The following is a 15,275-nucleotide window of genomic DNA, read 5'->3' as shown; positions in this document are numbered from 1 at the left end:
ATCCTGTTGGGAGAATGAATCTTTTGGGAATTTAAAGTCTTTGTGTAGTAGTATCTGAGTTTAAAGGCTTAAAGTTAAAAACTTATCTATAAAGTGGAACATTCACTAATTCTGATATGTAAGAATTTATAAGAGATACATAATGCAATCTCTTTCAGTATACTTTTTTTTTTTTTTTAGCAAAACAATATGGGGCTATCATATTAGAACAACATATTTTAGCCATTTTTTGCCTCTTCTCTCTTCAATTGGTTTGTGCTTCTTATGTCCAATATGATCAGGGATGTGTGAAAAGAACCACAAAATATTCCTAAAATTTATAAGTTTACAGGTTTACTTTTTTTTTTTAAACTTGTTTTTAATTATTTTTTCATAAACATACATACAAGGCAGTCCCCGGGTTACGTACAAGATAGGGTCCGGAGGTTTGTTCTTAAGTTGAATTTGTATGTGAGTCGAAACTGTATATTTTATATTTGTAGATCCAGACAAAAAAAAATTTGAGTTTAAACATTTTTTGCCGTAATGGGACCGAGGATTATCAATAAAGCTTCATTACAGACACCTTACAGCTGATCATTGCAGTCTGGGACTATAGTAAAGCATCCAGAGAGCTTCACCAGAGGTCAGAGGGGTCTGTCTGTAACTATTGGTTGTCTGTAAGTCGGGTGTCCTTAAGTAGGGGACCGCCTGTATTACTTTTAAAGTGTTGTTGAATATTACATTGGTCACAAAATGGTGTCTTGCTGAAAAAGGGTCCGCCACCTTCTTACAAAGGACAAAAAACAGGATATAGGCCCCACTGTACTTCAGTGCATTCTGCATTCTTGCTACTTGTTATAAGCTAAGCCTGTAATGCCAAGCTGTGAGTTCCCACATTCCAAGTATATTGTATTGAAGGGAGTATAATATCACAAGGCGGTGTGCAGTGTTAGGTATTGTCCCTGGAGCGCTGTGTAACCTTACCGTTATGTGTGTTGATAGCAGCAGCAGGACTATGAAAAGTACATTTTTATTCCAGGATTGTAGCTGGACGGGGAGCACTCTGGAGCACTGGTGTGTGAGATCTCACCAGGAACCTGTAATAAGGATTTCACATTTTCACATAATGGCAGGTTACTTTAGATTTTTAATACTATTTCTCAATCTGTGTTTATTATTAACATTTATGGTTCCTATAACTTTTAGAAGTTGATAGAAGCATAACTGGCTCCCTGCCAGCAAAGTTGATTGAGTCATGGGGGAGTATATGTAAATATGGCTGCAAGTCCCTGTGTCCCTCCCTCCTGCAGACATGAGATGACAGAGATTTGCTTTCAGCATGGGGTCAGCTGAGAGATGCAAGGAGGGAGGGGAGATAGTGAGGCGGGGGAGAGCTTGTAGAGCAGAAAGGAAATAATGATGATGAAGGGACATGTAGCATTGCACAGACACCCCCCTGACTCCATCCAGTTTTCTGCCTGGGAGCCAGGTATACTTTATCAACTTTTAAATGCAGATAGATAATTAGTATTAAAAAAGGCTATGGGAACCTGTCATTAGGTTAAATTGTGAAATTCTGATGACAGATTCCCTTAAACAGAGCACAACTTTCCACTGAGTAACAAACAGGAGCTTCTACAGCAGAGGTGAGGGGTTGTGCAGCCAGCAGTATAGTGACTAAATCTCAGAAACCAGTGCCCCAGACTCCGTGCTCTAAATGCAGCTACGATCCTGGAATATGAGTGCATTTTTCATGGCTGCTACAAACAAAACACACTAAGGTATGATAACACAGATCTCCAGGGCCAATATATAATGCTGTCTGCAGCGCTGTATGGTCAAACCTGCCTTTTGACTGCCTTTAAGTCTTGAACAGTGGTTACAGACATAAAAGTCGTATATGCTACACATATCTATATGCATTTCTTACTTTGACTTAGTATTAAGGTTATAGCTAAATGATCTGTATAGCAGCATTATATGCCTTGTGTTGGTTGGTTACGTGACCTCCATTAACTTTAGAAATCCATGGATTCAGGGGCGTAACTACAGGGGTAGCAGCTATAGGGCTCGCAGTATCAGGGGGCCACGGCTGAATGTGTGTATATGTAATGTGTATACTCTGTGTGGGTGTATGTCGCACTATATGTATGTGTGTATATGATGTCAATATGATGTATGCCCAGAATCTGGGGTATTATGTGTGTGTATATGCTGTATTTCTGTATATGGTATGGTATACATTGCATGGGTGTATATGGTACTATATGTGTGTATATGATGTATGTACGCACATATGGTGTGTATACGGTATATATGTTTATGCTGTATGTGTATATGGCATGTATATGCAGTATGTGTATACAGTAAATATGTAAATGTGTGTGATTGTATATATTTTTAAGGTGGACCCAATTCAGAAGTCTATGGGGCCTTGCCTCTCCTAATTTCGCCCCTGCATGGAGGTGGATTGCTATTGTCATAGCTAATCATCATTTCCATTGACCTCTATGGTGTTCTATTCTACTATTATTCTAGAAGTCAGAATGCACAAACCTTGCAGATGTATTGAGGATGCATATATAACTGACCCTGTCTTTCCCCACACATAGTATACAGTACAATGTCCTTGTCTACTCCTTAGTCTCATTCCTGTTATAATGTTGGAGGTTTTATCACCATAAAAGTTAACTTATCTCTGTATGTATAGCCAAGTGTCAGATAGCAGAAAAGTCACCATGTTTGAATAACGTTGTCCGTAAATGACTTCATCAAGAAGTCCTAGCGGTTGTTTGGTATAAACCTAAAATTCCCTATAAACATCTGCTGATGAATAATTATCGCATTTTTTGATAATAATATAAGAAATTGTGATGTTGTCTAATACGTTTTGATTGCATGTAGGGATTATCCCTGATTGCCTGAAGGATCTGGGCTGCATTACCATGCTCTCAGCAGTGGTCCCTTTGTTTCAGGAGTCAGACACCAATCTATCATATATTATACTAAGATAGAACTATATCAACTATAAAGTATGAAAATCTCATTTTGAAGGAAGCAGGGAGCGCTCAGCCAAAATAACTGCAGCCCCTAAGCCATAGTTTAGTCTTGCCCCTAAAGTTGTGTAGATGTTGGATTCTAGAAGTGGATGAGACCTTTTCTTGCTGCGCATGGCCATTATATTTTTGTTTTTTTTAACAGAAATTTTATGCAGAATCCAAATAATATCAAACAAGAAAATGATGACACTTCCAAGTTCTAACCAAACGACTGAAAGTAGCGCTCATCCCACCTCTTCTCTAGGATAACAAAGTCATCCCATTCACAGGATTCCAAGTCCTCCAATCCTCCAATTCCTCTGTTCTTGGGGGTCTCAGGACCGTGAGGGATTGAGCTTTACTAATTCCTGGCCACCCTTCAAATTATCAGTTTGCATCATTTGGCAAACTTTTATTGGAACCTTTGTGCTCCACCACATCAACTTTCTCCAGGCCTGTCCATCTTTGCGGTTGGGTCATGAGATTCATGGTGGTCATGGAGGTCATGGTGGGCATAGTCTGTGAGATGCAGAACCATTTTAATTGTGATCTTAACTATTAAAGGAAGCCTGAGAGTTGGTTTGGGACCACTAAACCCAATCTAGGGTACAAAACCTATTTAGATCACCATCGTTGGTCACCAGTTTTGGGATTTGGGAAAGGTGTTGGGGCACCACTGACTTGAACTTTGACCTCCAACCACGTGCTCATTGAGCCTTATAAGATGTAATGCTCATGTGGTAAGAGGCTGTATTTCTTTTATTAACTCCGGAACCTGGGGACCAGCAGTGGTGAGTTGACAAAGTTAAGGACCCCTTACCCTAGCCCAGTGATGGCAAACCTTTTAGAGACCGAGTGCCCAAACTACAACAAAGACCCACTTATTTATCGCAAAGTGCCAACACAGAAATGTAATTTGTGATTTATACTCCCTTCTCTGTCACAGTTTTCATTGATACCAGCCCCTGAGGACACCAATAAAGCAAAAAATAGTCCCAGGTAGAGCTGTCACTTTAAAATAGCTCTGTGCACAGCAAGTCCTGGGCTGTCTGGGACTGCAGGAACATACCTGGAGTCATCTCTGGTGATGGCCTGAGTGCCCACAGAAAGGGCTCTGAGTGCCACCTCTGGCACCAGTGCCATAGGTTCGCCATCACTGCCCTAGCCGATAAATGTTGGTGGCTTAGTTTTCCTTAACCTCCTGAAAAGTAACCATAAACTGCTTAATGAAGTCATGTTGTTTAGATCTAAAAATAGTAACTTTATCGTCAGATCTGTTTGATAATACAGAACAAAGTATTTTTCTTGAAATATATCACGAGACAGATATAGAGATAGAGGCACATTCAGAGGAAATATGAGGAAGCACAGTTGTTTGGTGAAGGAAGCTCAGGTGTTATGTATGAGAACATTTATTATCATCAGTAATAATAGAAACCAGGGCAATAAAGGAAGTATCAAGTGTTAAAGGCCAAAGGCCAACTTATTAACCCTTATATGGACAAGATGACAACACAACTCAACAGGCCAGATCACGTGGGAAAATAGAATATAGCATCTTGTTAATAACCAATGCACCAATTTCTGTTAGTGATATACTGTATGTAGTGATACACCGTATACTATATTTTCTCAGAGAAATTACCACTTATCACTTATTCTTCTGATCGATGACATCAATAGCAGAACTGTGGGGTCAGCTAAGAATCACACCAGTACACAGTGTACAGTAGGTCCTCCAGTTAACTGGTCTGTAGAGATTGAACCCCTCTAATTCGATGAATGATCTTAGGATTGTTCATTAAAAGTAATGTCCTGAAAACTGCCTTTAAAGGAAAGGGACACTTACTCATAGATCCAGACACTGTCACTTTGGTAATCATCTTATATTTGTTATCCATGCTCTCCTTACTTCTAAAATGAATGTTTAAAATTATGTTCATGAGCCAGGAGGGCTCAGGGGGGTGTTACCAGAGCCCCTCTGTGTTACAACTTCATAGGCTGTTACATTGACTTACCTTGCCCCTCTGCTCCTGCTCAGTACTTCCCCCTTCCTCGGCCTAATGCAATCTCTCTGCAGAAAGGATTTTCAGCACAGAGTGAGAAGGGGGGTAGTGCTTCTTGCACAATGTAACAGGCTGTGAATCTGCAGCATATAGGGCCTCTGGTAACACCCCCAGAGCCCTTAAGGCTCATTAGCATAATTAAAAGTTGATTTTAGAAGTAAGGAGGCCACTTTTGAATAGCTTAGTTCAACAAACTGCATGTACTATTGGGAAGTGGAGGTGGCTTGATTGAAAGCAGCATGGTATATGATTTTGGATAAAATTTATGATGCTAACCAAATCAACCAATAGGTTGTATATACTCATTTTGGTAATTTGGTGTAGTCTGGTCTATGATCTCAATAACTTTTAGAATTTCTTCGCCCCCTCATATGTCAGTATAACTAGAAGTGTTTTGGAAAAATAATGAGTATGATGAAAGAAATAAGTGGTGAAAAAAAGTTGCCAATTATGGTGAATACAATATTTGTTTGAAAACAGTAAATTTGTTAGACTTTTTGAGGCTTTCATCGCTGTATTTGAAGGGGAAGTAAAATGGAATTTCAAAAGTTTTAAGAATTGTTCCTAATAATAAAAAGTTATCAGTGACACAAATTGTCCTTTTTTTATATATTTCCAGCATGGCAAAGTCATTCCGGAACAATTTTATTAACCCTTCATCATTTTCGGACAATGCCGCAAAACTTCTGTGCAGTTGGGATTTTAGGATCAATAACGAGAAAGCCGTGAAGTTAAAGATGAAACATCTGAGCACCCAAATAAAGGTAAGAAACGTCTATTGACTTTATAAGTGCCAGATACAGAACTGGCTGCAATTCATAGTATTCTCTACCTGTGTGTAGTGTTCCAGGAGAAACAAGATGAACTGGTTTCTTCCTTACAAAAGTCCATTGAATGAGAACAATGTAATCTACAGCGATTACTCTTGATGATGGGCTATAGTATAGGGGGCGCTGGCATAAATCTCTCCAAAGTTTATCAGCAGAGCTGAGTCCAGGGGTGTAACTACAGCGGTAGCAGCCATAGCAGCCGCTATGGGACCCACAGTGTCAGGGGGCCCCGTCATCCGACTTGACACTAAAGAATGAAGAATGTGCACCATTATATACATATTATGCTGCACATTGTGGCATATATATTGTTTATGTGTGTGTATCTGCTGTATGTGTATATGGTGTATAGTGTGTATAAATACAGTACGTTATGTGTGTATGTAAGCTGTATGTCTGTATATGGCACTGTGTATATGTGATGTGTTTATGCTCTATATGTGTGTAACAGTATATAAATGTGAATGTATGAGTGATGAGCTGTATGTTTATGTATATAGGAATGTAATATATGTATATTTTTAAGCCGGCAGGCAGTCCCCTCCAGAAGTCTGCTATGGGGCCCTGCCTCTCCTAGTTACGCCACTGGCTGAGTCTTCAAGGAACAGAACATAGAAAAAGAAATTCCCCATATAACTTAAAGTAGGCATATAATAACGTAAGTGAAGTTTAGTTGCCGACACAAGGAAATACATAGAAAAAGAAAAAGCATTTAGTAAAAGAAAATTTGCAAAAAAATCCCTGCTTAGATAGGACCTACAGGCAGTCCCCGGGGTTATGTACAAGATTTGGTTTGTTCTTAATTTGAGTTTGTATGTAAGTCGGAACTGGTATTATTTGTAAGTGTAACTTCAACAAATTATTTTATGGTTTCTGTGGAAATTGGATTTTTAAAATTTTGGGCTGTCAAGGAAACATTGATTAACAATAAAGCTTACAGACATCTTGTAGTTAATCATAGCAGCACCAGGACTGCTGAGCTTTACCAGAGGTCATAGTAGGCAGAGAGGTCCGTTTGTTACTAGTAGTTGTGTGTAAGTCGGGTGTCCTTAAGTCAGGGACCACCTGTGTTACATACACAGTATAGGGTTACAGACCCCATGCCATCCAGTTAATTCAGCTCTTATCTGTCATCAGTATGAATTATTCACTCTATGGGAACGACAGCGCACACACAGTAGTCTCTGCAGTGTGGCTAACCACAATCAGGGCTGTGACAACCGTAGGGATAGGGTACAGCTGCACCTGAGCCTATGACAGGAGGGGGTCAGCCCCAACTGTGTTTACATCCTCAGGGGACAGAGATTATGACTAAAACGCATAACGCAAATCTTGATTGAACCATAAAACACATAACGCGTTGTTTGTTGGGCTAGCACTACTGTTGCTGTATGACTGTGTGACCCCAGTGGTGCCGGTCATCTACTTTTTCTTCTACAGTCACTATCCACTGGCTTCGGATTAGGACTCGTTCACCTGATAACAAGCAGGGCAGGAATAGGACAGGGAGATACTTGGTGATCTGGAGAACTTTTCATCTTTTTCATATCACTCTGGTGCTCTCATTCTGTATACAGCACGGGCACATCATACACACCAGGTGGATTAATGTAAATTATTAACACCTTCAATCAGGAAGTAAGAGTTTTGCTCACAGAAACTTTACCAATTAAGTGTGGAGTGTGGTGACTTACAGCCAGGGCCAGCGCCAGCACTGGGCATACCTGGGCAAGTGTCGGGGCCCAGACCTGCTGGGGGGCCCACATAAGGTTTTACATAAGAAATCCATGGGGGGATGAATCTAATGAATCCATAGAGGGTGAGAGGGCTCTATATAAAATATCCATGAGGGGGACTGTATATAAAATAACCATGAGAGAGCTGTTTGGAATGATAAACTAGGGATTATTTTAGGGAACCGGAAACTGTTTAAGTATCTGAATTTTTAATGCCGCCACTTGAGTATACGGCAAAGGGGCCCACTGAGGCTCTGTCACCTAGGGGCCTACTGAAACCTGGAGCCGACCCTGCATACAGCCATTGATTCTCCACTAGGGGATTCTCTGAAATGTACAAATATGAATTCCAAGATGAGATACCTTACAATACAGTTGCAGGTATTTAGGGGAGCATCCTTAGAAAACATTTTTATTAATATTTATATATTCTTTTTTAGGAAACACTGTCTGAAAAATTAATTAAAAAATTAAAGCTGACTTTTAGCCAGAAGTTAGCTCGGTTCAGTATCCACGTGGCTGCCTGGATCGTCTCCTCAGGTCTGACAGTTGGCTGCTGTGCTGGCGTCTACTACCTTTGTCTTAAAGTTGGGGATGCTGCAGAGGTAAACCACAAACATCAGCGTGCTTTACTATTTGCATGCCGGAGGCAGCATGGGATTGAGCACGCTCAATACAACAAATTTGAATATTTTTTTTAACATGCTTATGCTACTGTGCATCAAATATGAAATCATAATTTTTGGTCATGTACATAGAAAAATAGCAAATTACATAAAACATTTTGGGGCACATTCACTAAGGGCTTGTGCGGCAGTTTTGTAGGGGATTTGCACATTATTTCATGTGCAAACTGCTTGCACAGGTATCTAAGAAGTGTCTGTGCCACATATGTGTCGCACGCGGGCCCTTTTTTGTCACGGCTGCACTATTCTTCGCACAAATTTTGTCACTTAAATGGGCGTCTGGTGCACAGTTGGACCGCGCGCCACAATTAATATGCAAAGTCTGACAGAGGTGTGTTGCAAGCCCTATGTAAAAGGTGCACAAAAAAAAAGTTGGTGCACTCGTTCGGAGCACTGGAGGGAGCGCCGGATTCATGAATAACAGGTGCCACACATAATGGGGCACATTTACTTAGATTGTCAGAAACTGCACTAAAAGTGCTCTGCTCATGTGTAATGCTGGGTACGACAGATTTATTAAACGTGCACCAGAAATCATGAATCTGTCGCTTCCCTGCACTCGCCCGACAGAGTTCACCAACTTTTTTGTGGTGCACCTTTAACGTAGGGAGTGTAACAGGCTTGCATTTTAAATCTAGTGAACGGTCCGACTGAGCACCGGAACGCCCCCTAATTTGTGCCACATGAAGAATAGTGCAGCTGCGCCACAAAACGGTCACGTGCGACATAATAGTGTTGCAAGCAGTTTACACCTAAAAGAACGTGCAAAGTCCGTCCAAAAACTGGCGCAAAGCCTTTATTAAATGTGCCCCATTGAATCTGGTGCCCTCTGCAAACTACACAGGGCACTTCACCTAATACAGACTGAACTGTTCTTAGTAAATGTGTCCCTATGTCTTCTACAAGAATATTTACTCCATAGTTAGGTATTAGGTGTTTCCTAATTTTGCTTCTTTCTGCTACCTGTGGTCAAGTAGTCTCTCTAAAGATATAGTAGTATCTCTACTTCTCGAATAAGATTGATCCTCAACAATGATTGTTATCACATTGTGGGACATCTATCAAGCTGCCTAAGAGTAAGAATGTTCTTAGTTGCCCAAGGCAACCAATCACAGCTCAGCTTTCATTTTACCAATGTTCATGAATAGTTTAAAGGAAACCTACCACTTAGAATGGCAGGGGTAAGCTGTAAGTACCGAGCACCAGCTCAGGGTGAGCTGGTGCCGGTACTTACTTTTGTTAGTGTTATAAACCGCGGTATCGCGGTTTTAACACTTTTTAAACTTTAGAGCAGAAGGGGCTCCGGCGCTGCGCGCGACTGTGCGCGCGCAACATCTCCGCTATTTCCTATGTAGGCGCGCACACGATCGTGCGCACGCAGCGCCGAAGCGTCTTCTGCTCTAAAGTTTAAAAAGTATTAAAACCGCGGTACCGCGGTTTATAACACTAACGAAAGTAAGTACCGGCACCAGCTCACCCTGAGCTGGTGCTCGGTACTTACAGCTTACCCCTGCCATACTAACTGGTAGGTTTCCTTTAAAGCTGAGCTGTAATTGGTTGCAATGGGCTACTAAGCACATTCTTACTCTTAGGCAACTTGATGAATCCCCCCATCGTTTTTTAATTTGATGTAAAAAATAAAATCTTTGAATAAAAATACAGTTATACAAAATCTTTAGTAGCAGAAAAAATCAGAGACTTGAACAAAGAGAATTGAAAGACTTGGGGCAAGTGCTTCTTCTTTATACTGCTACTTTTCTTCTTTCCTCTGCTTCTATGTCTAAGTTGAACCTCACTTCATTAATTTAGGGCTCATGCACACGGACGTTCAGGGGCAGCCGCACCACAAAATATAGGACGTGTGTCTGTTTGGCTTCCGCCGCCTCCTCCTCCTGGCCTTGTGCTTGCCTGGGATCCGGTCCAGATGAGCGCGTGGCCGTCTGTATGAGCCCTTATACTGTAGTTGTATATGCGGAGTTGTTGTATGTTCTGCATATAAACTGTCCTGTCCGCAATACAACCAGGCTGGCCCAATGGTCAGGAATATATAGCACCTTTTCTGTTTAAATCACTTAGTATACAACTAGCTGCATCAACGTTACCAGCAAATTCCCTTCTTTCATATTTACCTAAATGATAGGGATTTGAGTTCACATTCATTCTTTCTCTTCAATTTTGACAGGACGCAGACATAAGTGATCTGACTTTGCAAGCGGCGACATTGCTGGTACCTGTGGTGGTCTCACTCATCAACCTCATCTTACCCCTTGTCTACTCTATGTTTGGATTGGTTGAAAAATTTAAGTACCCACAGCATGAAGTCTATGTAGTGATTATAAGGTAAGGCATATATTACTATCAGTCTACACATCGGAGATTGATGGATCACAAAGCGCTACCACATAGAAGGCACCTTCATGGCGTTTTATTGAATAATTACCATATTAGCCTTTTTCTAAGGAGGACCTTTCTAGGTCATTTCTAGGACCTGTTTAGGACCTGATCCACAACCTGATGAAGGAATCATTCCAGATTTACATCACACTACTTTTTTGGAGGATTCAATTTGGGTCTGAATTCATTGGTACAAATTGATGTTGCTCCAGTTGTTCTGGAACTTATTTCCCTCCCACTAATCCTCTTATGCACAGGTTCTATGTTGTTTCATTTTTTTTTATACTTATATATATTTTTTTTATTAATGGAGGTGGTGTAAATGTAAAAGTAACATCATTAAAAGTCCATTCAAATCAACAGACATTATAACAGATGCATTAGACTTCCGTTTCTATAGTATGTTACAAGATTTTTCCTAAGCGAATCAGAAAACATTCATATTTGGTGATGGAAAAATCACCAGATTTGGATAGAATCTACAAAATAGACATGAGATCGGATTTATATGAAGTGTCTGAGCACAAAACTGTTCTAGCTGCTCATGGCAACCAATCAGAGGTCAGCTTTCATTTTCCCACAGCTGTTTTTCAATGAAAGCTGAGCTCTCATTGGTTGCCATGAGCAACTAAAACAGTTTTGTGCTCAGACACTTCATATTAGTGATGTTAAGTCCGGCTCTTCTTAGGGAGCTGGCTTATTAGGGCTCCGCTCACTAAGAAGAGCCGGCTCTTCTGGCTCTTGAATGGCTCCCTATTAAATATATATATATATATATATTGGGCTAAAGGGGCGTGGTGAGCCGTTTAGGGGCGGGGTTTAGTGAGCCACTGGCTCCCGTCGTTCAGGCAAATGAGCCGGTTCTTCGTGAACGACCCATCACTACTTCATATAAATCCTATCTCGTGTCTATTTGTAGATTCTATCCAAATCTGGTGATTTTCCATCACTTCTGATAAATCTCCTCCATGATGTTTACAGGGTTTGCCCATGGTGGAAACCCACTTTATTTGTCATTTAGTTTTTCTTGCTATGTTTTTCAAGTCATAGTTTTGACAATCACTAAGGTTAGTAGTTGGACCTCAGTGTAGTCTTTTGCATGGAGTGGAGGACACTTACAGAAGGAAGGGCAGGAAATAAAAGAGGGATAAGATATCATATATGTCTTTCCAGAAATGTCCTGCTGAAGTTTTCAATCGTTGGCATATTGTGTTACTACTGGCTGCAGAAAATTGCAGAAGGCAAACTACAGGTAATATTTATTAGAGGTGATATTATGCCTGTGACATTACTTCATCCAATGTCTCTACAGGAAATGTAATTATAATTAGGGTTCTTTAGTTTTTTTTTGCTAATGGCCAATAATTAGCCATTTCCAGAAGACCCCATTAAAGGAAATCTACCATCAAGATCAAGCATGATACACCAGGCACTGTGACTGTGGTAATCTTCTTATACCTGTTATCAATGGCCTCCTTCCTTCTGATATCAACTTCTAAAGTTATGTTAATGAGCCAGAAGCTCCTGGTCTTCCTAGATACAAACGTATGAATTATACGAACTATGCGTTTCGTGCTTGAACTGAGCGCTTCCTCTGGTTCATCCTCTCAGTTCCAGTGTGAAACGTGTAGTTTGTATAATTCATTTTTGTTATTTTATCAGCTTTTAACTTGTATCCATGAATATCTTGGAAATATACCGAGTCGCCCAGTGCCTTCCAAACGCTTGTTACATATAGAAAAGTACCAGTGAACAAGGGTGTGTGGAGACATTGCAACAGCCTGTGAAGCTACATCACAGAGGGTTTGTGGTAACACCCCCAACAGTCTTTCGGACTCATTAGCATAATTTTAAACGTTGAATTTAGAAGGAAGGAGGCCATGAATAATACATATAAGAATATTATCACAATCACGGTACTTGGATCCATGAGTAAGTGTCCATGGTTTATCATGATGGATTTTGATGGTAGATTTCCTTTAAGAATATGAATTTTAATATGCCCCTTAAAGAAAATCTACCATCAAAATCCATCATGATAAACCAGGGAGACTTACTCAAAGGTCCAGGCACCGGGACTGTGATCATCTTCTTATCTTTGTTATCCATTGCCTCCTTCCTTCTGTTACACGGTGAAGGGGCACTTCCCCCATCCCACTGGGGGGGGGGGGGACTCCTTCTCTGCTGCAGTGATATTACATCAGGCAGAGTGGAGGAGTGCTGAAGGAGCAGAGGTTGAGACAGCCTGGAGGGGCTCTGGTAACACCCCAGGAATCATTATAACTTTAAAATTTTTGAAGGAAGGAGGCCATGGATAACAAATTTATGTCTCCTGGTTTTATGAGTATGTTTTCCTGATTTTTCATGCTTGAATTTGATAGTAGATTTCCTTTAACATGGCTTTACCTGAGCCCAAAACTGAGCGTATGGCCATTTCTCTTCACTTTTACACATGAATTACAGAATTGCCCAGAAGCCACTAAACTCTAAGGAGCAGATTTATCAAGCTGTCTGAAAGTCAGAATATTTCTTGTTGCCCATGGCAACAAATCACAGCTCCCCTTTAAAATATTCATGAGCACTGGTAAAATGAAAGCAGAGTTGTGATTGGTTGCCATGGGCAACTAGAAATATTCAGAATTTCAGACAGCTTGATAAATCTGCCCCTAAGTGTATTTAGGTGAATGCTGATAACCGGGACAATAATCCGTACGGATGATATTACACCGGTGTTGTGATCCTTATGTATTTATCAAGGTCTCTTATGTTCTTTCCATTGTTTTGAACAAATCTTGTGTAAAGTAAAACTTCTACAGGTCAGGACGATCTCAGGGATACAATAATTATCCAGACTGTAAATCTTACACATTACAATATTCCAGACTCTTGTTATACTGGTTTAGGACTATCTAAAAGGGAAGTTGCTGGTCGGCTTCTAATTCTGGGCTAGAAAATTACAAATAAATAGCTCATCAATATCATATAGGAGGGGGGGAGAGGGGGGGGGTCTTAAGCCAAACATCCCACAGATGAGCTATTCGCAGAAGCTGATACATAGAGAATATTTTGTCAGAATACCTGATATTTGTGACATTTTGGGGAGAATTAGTCCTTTATATTCCCTTGACTGGACTGATATTTGAAAATGCTTAGATCATAATACTCAGGATGATACCCAATATGTACTGTGGGTGATGGGGGGTGGTTGGGGCGCAAGAGAAAAGGAACTGCAGGTGAGGGCATATGTACAGGTGAAAATGAAAAGAATACAGCAGGAGTAGATAGTACATTGTATGTCGCCCTCTTGTGGTCAGAGGTGAAATTATTCAATTTCACAAAGATGTATTGAACAATATAATAATAATTCTTTATTTATATAGCGCACACAGATTACGCAGCGCTGCACAAAGCATGTCAAATTGGTTCCTGTCCCCAATGGGGCTCACAATCTAAACAACCTAACAGTATGTTTTGGAGTGTGGGAGGAAACCGAAGTACCCGGAGGAAACCCACGCAAACACGGAGAGAACATACAAAATCTCTGCAGATGTTGACCTGGGTGGGATTTGAACCCAGGACACCAGCACTGCAAGGCAGAAGTGCTACTCACTCAACCACCGTGCAATATGGGGGGTATCTTAGGCTATTACTATCACAGCTCTAGGTATTTGGTTGAATTGATCCTCTATGTTTACTCTCCAATTAAAACCATTTATCTGAAAACTTCTCTCCATTATTTTCCGTGTCCAAACTCTTGTTTTGAACACTGGCAGCTTTATTGATAACTTTAGAATCTTATTTCTGCAGCTCGACTGTGATCTGCAGTGACTGTGCAGAGATAAGATTATAAAGCCTTCAATAAAGCTGCCAGTGTTCAAAAAACAAGAGTTTGGGCACAGAAAATAATGGAGAGAAGTGCAACATCCCCCACCGGGGCCTAGCCCTTGAGGTGAGGCCTGGAGACAGCCGGGGCCCGCGGTACCGGAGTGGCTGGCGGTTGCGGCCTAAGCACGCTGTTGTCACGGTGCTTGGTACGGGGGAACCGGAGGGCTGTCCTACAGCCTGGCAGGTCTCCAGCAGGGTGGTGTTGGCAAGAAATGATGAGGGAGCGGCTGCTATAGCGGATCTCCCTGGGGCAACCCCTTAATGTCCCGAGTGTGAGTCTCTGGGTGATGGACAGGGTGCCGGTGATGAAGGCAGCCGTATTAGCAGGGACCAGACGGAGGCAGAAGTTGAAGAAAACAACTTACAGTTCTTTATTTGAACCGCAGGAACCGCAGCAAACGTGCCTTTAACAGGTAGATGGGGTGCCGAGATGTGAGTTGGAGGGAGCCTCAGGAGATAGTTCACCAGCCTGGATGTAGAGGGCAGGCTGGGTGGCAGCTGTGTCCTAATAGGAAGCTTCAGCTTGTCCTGTAGGGCTTCAGGTATCACCTTCAAAGGTAAGATGATACCCCCTTTTCCTCACTACACTAACTCTAGTCTAATGCTCCACTCTTCAGAGGCAGGGGCTAGGCTCTTCCTGCTCTGGTATGGGCTAGAC

General features: G+C 41.2%; 1 protein-coding gene across 7 annotated transcripts in view; it reads left to right on the top strand.

Moving 5' to 3' along the window:
- TMC5 (transmembrane channel like 5) overlaps positions 1-15,275 on the top strand; it is a 118,632-nt gene that overhangs the window by 91,968 nt on the left and 11,389 nt on the right. For all 7 annotated transcript variants that reach the window (XM_072120618.1, XM_072120620.1, XM_072120616.1 and 4 more), the window contains 4 exons: positions 5,706-5,850; positions 8,093-8,257; positions 10,521-10,678; positions 11,906-11,984. In XM_072120618.1, coding sequence (XP_071976719.1) covers positions 5,706-5,850; positions 8,093-8,257; positions 10,521-10,678; positions 11,906-11,984 — 547 coding nt within the window. The remainder of the gene's footprint in view (positions 1-5,705; positions 5,851-8,092; positions 8,258-10,520; positions 10,679-11,905; positions 11,985-15,275) is intronic.

The sequence above is a fragment of the Engystomops pustulosus genome, chromosome 8, assembly GCF_040894005.1.
Source record: "Engystomops pustulosus chromosome 8, aEngPut4.maternal, whole genome shotgun sequence".
NCBI lineage: Eukaryota > Metazoa > Chordata > Amphibia > Anura > Leptodactylidae > Engystomops > Engystomops pustulosus.
This window is presented reverse-complemented; position numbering and strand designations above follow the sequence as displayed.